The 10,822-nt window shown below is 34.8% G+C and overlaps 1 protein-coding gene across 1 annotated transcript; it reads right to left on the bottom strand.

Moving 5' to 3' along the window:
• Positions 1 to 2,083: 2,083 nt before the first annotated feature.
• LOC107786410 (delta-1-pyrroline-5-carboxylate dehydrogenase 12A1, mitochondrial-like) lies at positions 2,084 to 10,007 on the bottom strand. The gene is made up of 16 exons (XM_075243476.1): positions 9,807 to 10,007; positions 8,757 to 8,836; positions 8,320 to 8,423; positions 8,038 to 8,105; positions 7,818 to 7,875; positions 7,590 to 7,703; positions 7,173 to 7,256; positions 6,721 to 6,825; positions 6,306 to 6,419; positions 5,135 to 5,266; positions 4,952 to 5,041; positions 4,721 to 4,810; positions 4,061 to 4,270; positions 3,848 to 3,958; positions 2,699 to 2,778; positions 2,084 to 2,604 (listed from the first exon to the last, which is right to left on the bottom strand). The coding sequence occupies exons 1-16, from the start codon at positions 9,875 to 9,877 to the stop codon at positions 2,466 to 2,468; spliced, it is 1,650 nt and encodes a 549-aa protein (XP_075099577.1). The 5' UTR covers positions 9,878 to 10,007; the 3' UTR covers positions 2,084 to 2,465.
• Between the last annotated feature and the right edge of the window lie 815 nt (positions 10,008 to 10,822).

The raw sequence follows: 10,822 nt of genomic DNA, 5'->3' as shown, positions 1-10,822 counted from the left end.
GGTATACAAATAACTATTGTAACCTTTATATAGGAACTTTAACTCCAAACTATTTGGCCCTCCAACCCATTCACAAGAATAAAGACCACATACTATTGTACACTAATGGTCGCGTATTTGTGAATCAGTGGTCTATGGTACACTAGTAGTCGAGTACTATGCATATAAAATCTGCAGAAACCTAAATTAACAATGACGAAGAAGATGAGATGCAAACACTTACCAAATAAAAGAATTACAAAATATACCACCTAAAATAAATTATCAATCCAATGTACCGCCAATTTCATCCCCAAATCGACAGATCCAAAAATCCGCCAATTTCTAATTTCCTCTCCATAATCGATAAAACAAAAGAATGGGGCTTTGCGAGGAATGGGGAAGAAGGGAGACGACCTCTGTGTGAGGAATGCAAGAAAAACAAGTTGTAATGGAGGATTCAGCCGTGGAAAATGGGGATGGAGAAGTGATGAAACATGGGGAATGAGTTTTGGGAATTTTCTTTTTTTAAATTCTGAAAAATATTGCATTTATATAGGTTGGGCCAAAGTGTAATAAGTAAAATATTAGGGATAAAGTCTGAACTTCCACTCTTCACTTTATAATTAATTCATTTTCTATTTAAACACTAATTAATCATGAATGTCAATCCTACAATAATTAATTAAAACAAGAAAGTCAATTGGCAATTCAAGTTTAAAAATGGGCCAGGCCACCAAGAGGCCCCAGAAACTCCCACAACCCCTTTTGAAGAATTAATTTAAATAATCGTCCATTGAATCACTTAAACTAAAAATAATCGGCAAATTTGTAATATATATGTAATTTATATATAATATGTATATAATCGTATATAATCAGTATAAAATCTATGCAAACCGAATAGAAAAAATAAATAATAAATCTGCCCGATTATTTTTGTAAATATCTTGACGCCTTTTTTCTTTTTCTTTTTTTTGGTTATTTGCGACACAAGGTAAGAACTAAGAACTATTTACATTCTTTGTACAGTACATCTACTAGTAAAAACTTATTTTTACTTGGTGTTTATACGAACTCAATAAATGCATGTATTCACATACTCCTATCACTAATCATAGTTCATTAATACATGTTCTCACCTTAATTTATTACTTAACAATAATAAATTAGTATGATTTGGTGTAAACACTAGATGCCGATAAGTTTTTACCCCACCAAGTAGTGTAAATTAAGGTCTTTAGCACAAGTAGAGAATACACAGAAGTTGGACATGAAACTGTGGGAATTGAATCTTTGAGCTTGAGGTTGCAGCATCTCCGCCTTAATTTGATTACTCGTACGGTTGAAAATAATTTGATATTAAATTTCATACTAAGTAGAGCTGTTCGATTGCAAATTTGTTTTTTTGTTACCAATGGACGTTAATCATTTTGTACGTAGTATATTATTTCACATAGAATTCCTTTTTTTTTTTTTTTTTTTGCATCATTGTATTTTGTCAACGAAATGAACGACTCATGAGATGATGAGCTTCGCACAGGTCTGAAGTTACTGACAAATTATAAAGCCACACCCAAAATGTCTCACACCAAACTTTGGAAATTCTTGGAACTAAGGAAGCTCCTATAGAGCACGTTTGGATGGGCCGGTAGTGAGTGACTTTTAAGTCAAAAGCCATTTTTGCTTATTTTTGTCATTTTAGCTTAAAAACAAGTGTTTAAAAGTACTTTTTACTTTATCAAAACATTACAATATGACTTAAAAGCTATTTTGGCTTAAAAGTACTTAAAATAAGTCAATCCAAACAGGCTCTCAGTTACTTTAAGCTCGACAACTGCAAGAAGTCTCTTGATCTTTAAGCTGATAAAAATGCTTGCTCGTGCGTTATGAATTTATTGTGGAATTATACTGGGTGGTGGTTGTTGTCGTGGTGCGTTATGAATTTATTTCTAACTCATTTGAAGCTGTAGATTAGAGAAACAACTGTTACTGAATCTTACGGAATACACCGTATCGTGCTCATCCACAGTCAATGAAAGACCATATCCCTTTCCGACAGTTACAGGCATCATTTTATGTTGAGCATGACAAGGATGAGATTCAGATGGGAACAGATTCTCTGAAAAAAATCGCTGGGAACAGCTTGAAAAGCGAGATCAGCATATCGTTGTTTTTGACAGTATATATAACGATTAACGGTCCTAGAATAGCATCATAGAAAATGATGAAGATAGTATTCTAGAATACGAAGAATAGAATCATAGAAAATGATGAAGATACTATTTTAGAATACGAAAACCGCTCTCTTATTTATATAAGCTGCTCATAAGTTTGCATTAACATAAGCATTCAAATAACATCCAAGTGATCTCATGTAACCCAGGCATTTCTTCCGATCCACCTCAAGTGGATTCTTTCTAAAGCTCTCATGTTAGGCTTACTAAATGCGATCCTCGAGTGCTTTAAGTGGTTGCAGTTGTTCCTCAAGTAGATGCTGGAGTTTTCCATCCGAGTGGCACGGGACCAACATCATATATGACTTCTCTGTGGCAAGACCATACAAGTTTTATAGCTTCTGGAGTACCTATTCCTGCTCCTCTTGGGTCCCCAGCTGGACCAAACCTACAGTTGGAGCATAGTTTAGCACAGTTAATCCACTAAATAGGTGTATTACAAATTACAATTAAGAAAAAAAGATAAAGAAGAAGTTGCTGACCAGTGATTCTGTGGAGCCCCTGTTGTTCTTGCTCTCAATCCAGCATAAGTAGTTCCATTAACTGAATTTCCAATTACTTCCTGAAAAACGAGTCAACAATTTTATATAATTCGTTTGTGATCCAATGCCCAGACCTTTGCTGAAATAACCACACAATTATGTCCATGGGTATGGCTAAGAAGATTTTCAATTCTCAAATCTTCCTTTTCTCTTGGTTTTTCTTCTTTCTTTCGTTACAGAAATGTCAACCATCTTAACAACAAAGCCTAGCAAAGTTCTCAGTCTATACAGCAACCACATATGCTATGATGCATGAAGTTAATGCCAAATTATAAGCTCCAAACGATGCCAACAATTCAGTAAGCTAATGTAATATAAAGGGCTAAGCTCCCATATCCGTGAATCCAAACTCCAGTAGGTCAACGTGCCTTAATGTAGATATGGGACCTAAAAGAAACATGCGTAGCAAATTAGACAGGTTGATTGAGGTCATCCAGCTTTGACTGGGTATAACCTTATAGCAATATAGTCCAATTTTCTCCAGTACTGTCCAGAGCCTATGTAGGACTAATCGAATGTCTCCTTATATTTCTGAACTTCAAGGTATATAGATTTGAGATGAGCAGAATTTCATCCTTTTTCATGGCTCTTTGATTCTACAGTCGAAAATAGTAAACAGCATTGCTACTAAAACTTCATCACGTAAGTTAACTGAACGTTACACCTCTCTCTTCTAACCTTCCTTCCCTTCCTCCCTCCTTTTACACTGAGCTGGTAAGTAATAGAAAATTTAATCTGAAATATTTCTTGTCTATGAATGGCAACTGATTTGGGATGGGCATTTTTCCTGCTGCTATTGCCCTTTTTATTTTAGATTCATCAAATCAAGGGATAAAAATTATCATATAGGAATTCCGGGTGCTGATCTAGAGAAAGACTTCCTACGCTATTTTCTGCTAGTTTTACTTGCATGTGAACATTCTAGGTTGTACTGTAGAGAAACAGATATTTCAATCTTATTACTCCCGGGTATTCATATTTGACAATAGATGTATTAGTACGCAGGTAGAAGAATGTATTGCTAAATGTGTGCGCAAATAAATAGGTTCAACTCATATATCAAAAAGAGTAACTAGCACATTTTCTTACTTGCAGGAACAGTATGTCATTTGACACCACAGCAGCTGTTAAATGTGCATGCATCTTTTCAAGGGCGTTCAAAACCAGCGGAAGTTGATTATCTTTGTACTCAGTGACAACCTAGAAAGAAAAAGCACACACCAGCAAGATAAGACGATTAGTGAGAAAATCCAATAGCACTCATTCCAGGTCCAATAAGTACTAAATAGAATATTCTATTACCTGGAACGGCCCGAAAATCTCTTTGGTCACAAGATGATAATGTTGTTCTTTGAGTATTTCTTCAAGTGGTATGAAAATAGCAGTGGGTTTAATGGCTCCATAAATTGCAGGGATAGAATGGTTTTGTAAGGCTTCACCACCAAAGAGCAGTCTTGATCCAGGTATCTGAAGTAATTTCTTCGCATGGTCTAGCATTGCTTCAGTTGTAACCTGTAAAAAGAATACATTAACAATTATTGCCAGGAAGTTCTGACAAGATTGTTGGCATTACTTGACAATGTACCACTAAGAATGCTTAGTCCAAGAAAAAATGGAAAGGAGCAAGAAATGCAAGTATAGTTAGTATTGTAATCATGCTAACAAACAATGAGCAGGAATCCACTAAGATAAACATTCAGTTTCCATCTCACAGAGTCACGGATTTGATTTAACATGTTCAGATGGACTCCCGAGAAAACTTCTACACTTGTTTGAGTGAATTATATTCTGAATATCCAAAAGAGTCCGAAATAGATTCAGACCAAAGGTATTGATACTTTTCAAACCTCTAGTAAATTGCATCTAATGTTTCTAATGTCACTCCAGCACTCTAGGATCTAGACCATCAAATGATGGATACTCAAATCTCCACATTACACTTTGAGCAGTAGGCATTCTTACCGTAAGGACAGGACCAATAGTTAAATCATCTAACTTTCTTCTAGCAGAAAGCTCGGTCATTTTGTCTAAGAGAGAGCTTCTACCCCAATTCTGCATCAACATAAATGACAGTTAGAAAAGAGAGTTATCTGAATGAAATTTCACTTTTTACGATGCCTATATAAACAACAAAATATTTGTCTCTAGGCATTTAATTTCCATGGAGAAAAGATAGAAAAGGACTAAGGAAACCTCATGCATGAACAATATTGATTGAGCTGAACACTTCTGACCACTACATGCATATGCATCTTGATCACAAACCCATGCAACATAATCCACCTGTCAAAAGCAAATAATCACAACGAGTAAATAAAACTTGAAAAGAGCTTTTCCAAAATGCAATGAAGCCTGTCGATAATAGATTATGTAAACCTCATGGACATCGGGCCCAAGGATCTTCCAGTCAAATCCAGCATCTTCTAGTTTGACTCGACCGCTTAGGTCATCAGCTAACTTCTCTGCCACTCTTGAGCTACCTGTGAAGAGAGTCATGCGTGGTTTTCCCTAGAAATACAAATGAAAGAAACTATCTCAGGTAAATAAAAACACACTTCAATCTACAAAACAGAGCAGAAGTAAACCTGTGCAAACTAAAAAAAAGAGAAGAGAAACAAATCACAGACACACACTTCCCCTTCCCCTACCCTGATATCAAAAATAAAAGCTCAAAAATGCATTATTGCATATAAAAGCATAATTAGTAGCAATTTTCACAAGTATATTCCATTTCAGTATTATTTCCAGTGAATCCAGTCAGGCGATATTTTGGATATACATGTCAATCAATTATGCTTTAATCCCAAAACTAGTTGGCGTTAGGGACATGGATCCTCTTTATCCATTCTCTCTACCAGAACCAGTTTATTCCAACACTGGTGAATAATTATATCTTTTGGATACACATGCATACACATAAAATTGAAACTTAGCGTAATTTTGCTGGATCCAAATAATGAGCATTTAGGAAACCATGCATACGTCCTAGGGTCCTAGAGATCTCGAAAGAAACGGATGGCTCACAGCAGCTTCATACCTCATAGACATCTATCTTTCAAAAGGAACAGGATAATAATGGCTGCACAAATGAAACAAACACCCCACTTCCCCCTGTCTAGACCAAAAGGAACAGGATAATAATGGCTGCACAAATGAAACAAACACCCCTCCTCCCCCTGCCTAGACCAAAAGGCTGTCCTTCTTCCTCCAATATTAGATAAAAATAAAAATCATCTTTTACCATTTCGTCGATTTAATCCAACCATCAAAGTTTTCTTTTCCACCAGAAAAAGTTTGAGAATGGAAAAGCTCTCCCATACTTTCCCCCGACTGATTCGTGAAACCTTGGCAAAAGACTGACCATACCTTGAGGCATGTATAAATACTAAAGTTGACAAGGAAAAGTAAAAACTAGTTTAAAAGAGAGCTAGATTTGGAAAAGGGAATTATTCTCAAGGGACAGAAAGTTTTTGAACGAAAATTTGTAATTGTCATTTGCCAATTCTTACTGATAAGTGGCCCAGAGAAGCTAATTTCAGAAACTAACCTCAATGAGTAGCTTATTCATCGTCTTTCCATCTGAGTTTATGAAATCCACGTTATCCGCAGGTAACCCACAATCATGAAGCAGTCGAAGAAATTGTTCCATAACAACACATACCTAACCAACAATGGAAGTCTAACTATAAGAAGCATATCAGAAAAAAAATTAAAATATTAAGAGAAAGAAAAATAGAATATGAACAGAAATCTTCCTTCTTCTTTTTTTTTTTGACTAGTACAGAGATCTTCCAATTTTCTGCAAATTTTGTTAATTTAACACAAAGAGAGGAGTTTATAAAAGTAATTTTGCAATTTTTGATTCTTTGATAGATGAGAGTCAAGTTTGCTTCTTAGCTGGGCCTTGTCCAGTAAGTGATATTGCATGTTATATAGAGCCTATAAGAATTTCCATGACCCACCTTGCTATCAACTTTAAGGACCGGCTTATTCCCCATATATAATGCTCCCATCATCTGAAGTACAGGAATCTCCAAGGGAAAATTAAAGGGAGCAATAACCGCCACCTATAAAATAAAGTTTAAAATCAGGTACTGTGAGAAATTTTAATACTTGAAGTACCAAATATCCTTCAATCACATAAGAAAGTCAACAGGGGAATGTAAGAAACAACAACTTATGTGCTGCAAATTTTACCTATGACCAATGTGACCAAAAGCAGGCTAGGTCATTCATAAAACCATTCTGAAATAGTGAAGAATTTTTATTCCCATAAATTCAAGTGTTTTAGTGATTCTAGTTACAAAACTGTACCTTCAATTCTCAGTTTCAAAGTGAAAGATAGCATCAGAAGACTTTTTTGTTTAAAACTTTCCATTAAATCTAGTCAACAACAGCCAGAATGGTGCCTTACAGGTCCATAAGGCCAGCGAAAACCATGGCTCTGCTGCCCCAGATGATTTCCTGGTACTGCAAAAGACCTAGCTAGAAAGCGAACCTGCCAAATAAATCAAGTGTTCAGTGTTCAATCTGACATTTGCACTAAAGAAAATGGAGAAGTGAATCCTATGTGAAATAAGTCCTTCTCGCTGAACCTGAAGTCTATTAAGCTTTCAAATATTTCAGAATCAATTGAGCTAACATTTAACATAACAGTGAAAATAAAAGGAATGAGTAAATTGTTGAAATAACATAAAACAGCAATAAAATCACATGGATGTGAAAGCTACCCAACTGAATTGTTGCGCCGTGATTTAAAACAATTTTTTTTCTTAATCAGCCCCTGTATAACGTAGCATATGAGGTAATAGTTGTAGAAGGAATAATCTACCTGATCACCACAGAAATTTTCCAGAAATTTCTGTGTGACGAAAACTTCACCATGAGCTTGTTGGTAACTCTTAGGAGACACCCGCTGTATTAGCTTAGCAAAGAAGTCAGAAACCTGAAAGACATAAAGCAAATCATTTAGAGAATAAGAAGTAATTATGAATATCATAAAGTATTTGTCAAATAGGCTAAAGAGAACACCAGCATCCTTGCTTGAGTTATATATTACCTCAGGCAAGCCAAGCATATGAGCTGCTTTTGTAGATACGTCTCCAAGCATTAGGTACCTGAGAAAAATGGTGTCACTCAATTCATTTTTCTAAAGTCATCATTTCTTCCTTTCGATAAAAACTCACAAGAATCTAAAGGCTGGTCCACACACAGTTCAGCTAGACAACTTCACTGGGAAAAAAGACAAGAAAAAGACCAAAACATAATTAATAGCAAACCTTTCTGGTGCTTTGAATGGATTATGGAGACCATGTTTCGGGCACCTGGACAAGCTCTCCACAAATGGCTGCACAGGCAATAAAAGGACTTGTAAAATCATCATATTGAAATCTTTGATGTTAAAGATTTCTGAATAAAAGGGGGAAAAGTCTTTATATGACCGAAAGAGTAATTGGCCATAAAGTAGCAAGCCATTTGTACAGAATAACAGACTCCACAGGTTCAAAGACTCGTCTGGAAAAACACAGCCCAAAGAACTATGATGCATCCAAATTATGTACCTGCAATTCTGATTCATCTACTTCTGCAACTTTAATGAATGGCTGCCCATTCAAGGGATCCAATATTGTATTCCAACTAGAAGATCCTGTCCACTTCCCCTGCACTGGATGGATGAAAACCACCAGTCAATTAGATGTAGCAGTAAACTAGAACCATGACAAGAGTTTGCTATTTGTATATCTATAGAACACACTTTGAAAAAGGAAAGAGGTGAAAGAAAGTGATGTAAAACGTTCTTAGCGTCTCTGTTACTAGTTTATCTTGCTTGCTAACACACCCCTTTTTGCTTTTCCAAGTATATGGTACATAAGGAGATTAAGAGGATTCAAAACTTACTAAAAATCTTTGCACAACTATATGCATCTATTCCTAGACAGAAACTAACTACATATCAATGACCGTTTTCAGCAGCTAGCTGAAAAGAACATTTACATACCCAAGTTGTGGACTTCAGCAGGTTGAGAGCCTGATATTTCTTCAGCTTTTACCGTAGCAAAGGGCAAAGTATGATTTGATCTGCATGATGAAAGACTAAATTAAATGCACTAAATGAAAAACATAAGGAGCTAGAATTAATGTCAATAAAGCCAAATCATATGAAATAATTGATCTTGTGGAAAATTATAAAAAAGTTGTGACGCATGACGTGCATTACGAGTTCGATGTGAGAATGACTGTAAAACAACACCCCGAATGCTTGGTCCATACACGTTGATTGATTAGCTCAAAACGGGAAATTGAGAATATTCAGAGTCATACTTAAGCAGAAAACAATATCTAAGCTAAGCATCACTTTCATGGATAACTAGCCCATATCATGACATAATGCAGACGCACAGAAGAAAGAAAGAAAGAAAGAAAGAAAGAAAGAGATTTAAAAAGCGACATTAGTATTCGTTCTCAAGTAGAAAGATAATCTTAATCCTGCAGAAATTGCATTTAACTAAAAAACGAAGGGACTTCAGATTCTACAAAAACAGTTAGCCCATACAAGATAAAAAAAAGTAGTAGGTTGATAGCTTGTAAAACTAATCAAATTTTAATGAATCCTCACAAGAACAAATGCATTGTAGCATGCTCTCCAAAGCATGCGGCAAGTGGAATGAGCATAATTTGACATTGTAAATCCAAAAGTAATAATCAAAATCCAATTGTTGAGTCAATTGACGACCCTTAATAACTTTTAGTTGAAAAAACATTAACTTGTAAAACATTTTTACCCAAAAAGTTTCTTCTTAAAACACCATTTTCATACATATATATAAAATCTATCTTTTTAGAAATGTAATCACTTCGATCAACTAGTTCGGCGTTGAGGTGATGTTCTTACTGTAGATTTTCAAGCATCCAACTAGTATCTAATCCCAATTCACCTTACTCAAAAGAAATATGAAACCAACAACACCCAGAAAAATATACTGTATAACTTATTCAAAGTGACCAACCTTTTTTTTTTTTTTTGTAACAAATGCAATAACACAAATACCTGGTAAAATTGAATGAACTGATCCAAGAAACTCTATTTTTCAACTGCCTGTATGCGGCTACTCGATACATGATGATTAGAACTGGGTAGAGAGTGATAAAGCCACTGACTGTAAAGCTTCAAACTTATATAATTAGGTTAAAGAAGTAGTAGATGCGGAAATGAGTACAAAGTAGGTAAAAGTTCTGTACTTTTTGTTTGTGTCAATCAGAGAATCACGTGTTGGTCATATATTTGTTGCGTGATTCACTGCCGTTGAATTGCAACTTCAATTTTTAATTTTTACTAATATTTATACTTTTTATTTATTTTTTGATCTGTATACTTTTTATTTATATTTATAAAACATTTTGGAAGTTAGTTCTTAAAAATAGTTAGTAGTACGATTACGTGTCTAGAGTAGTCTTTTCTTTTTTTTGACTGGTGACGTGTTTAGATTAGTTTTTGAGAAAATGTTTTGGCCTATGTAGTTGTTGGCCTGTTTTTTTTTTGGTTTTTTTTTTTTAATAAATCCTGGTATAATGGTTTGATTTCCATGAATTTATTCTGTTTTTTGAATCCTAACTTCACCCGCTTTGATTGCTTTTGAGACTGCTACTAAAAACAGGTATGACTTGGTCTTAAGTATTTATCTTGATCAACTTCTAGCCTGATTGGCTGATTTTATACAGCTATTCACTTTTTATTTTATATATAGCTATTCACTTATTCATTTATCAAGTTGAATGCTATGAATTTAAAATCTCCACAAAATATTAATTTCAAGCTGCTTTAAAATCAGAAAATAATCAAACAATAATTTATGTCAGGTTTTTAGTGGTAAGCAGACCAAAAAATGAAAAAAAGTAAACTTGTGAAAGAATAACGTAGATGATATTTTGAGACTTGATTTCTCAAAATCTTGAAATTTTAATTTGGAGAACGTATACGTTATAGAGGTATCATATTTTATCAACCTATGACTATAGGACCGCATATCGCCTTCGACTATGCTATACTGATAATCCAATCATTTA

The sequence above is a fragment of the Nicotiana tabacum genome, chromosome 22 (genome assembly GCF_000715075.1).
Source record: "Nicotiana tabacum cultivar K326 chromosome 22, ASM71507v2, whole genome shotgun sequence".
NCBI lineage: Eukaryota > Viridiplantae > Streptophyta > Magnoliopsida > Solanales > Solanaceae > Nicotiana > Nicotiana tabacum.
Note: the sequence above shows the minus strand (reverse complement) of the source record. Positions and strands in the feature narration are given on the sequence as shown.

Bases quoted from the DNA above. Each gene is read 5' to 3' on its own strand.
- LOC107786410 (XM_075243476.1), bottom strand. From the start codon at position 9,877: ATGTATCGAGTAGCCGCATACAGGCAGTTGAAAAATAGAGTTTCTTGG. The intron at 5,042-5,134 runs GTTTACATAATC...TGCTTTTGACAG, and splicing joins TTGGGCCCGATGTCCATGAG to GTGGATTATGTTGCATGGGT. The intron at 3,959-4,060 runs GTAATAGAATAT...TTTTCTTTCTAG, and splicing joins AGATTTTCGGGCCGTTCCAG to GTTGTCACTGAGTACAAAGA.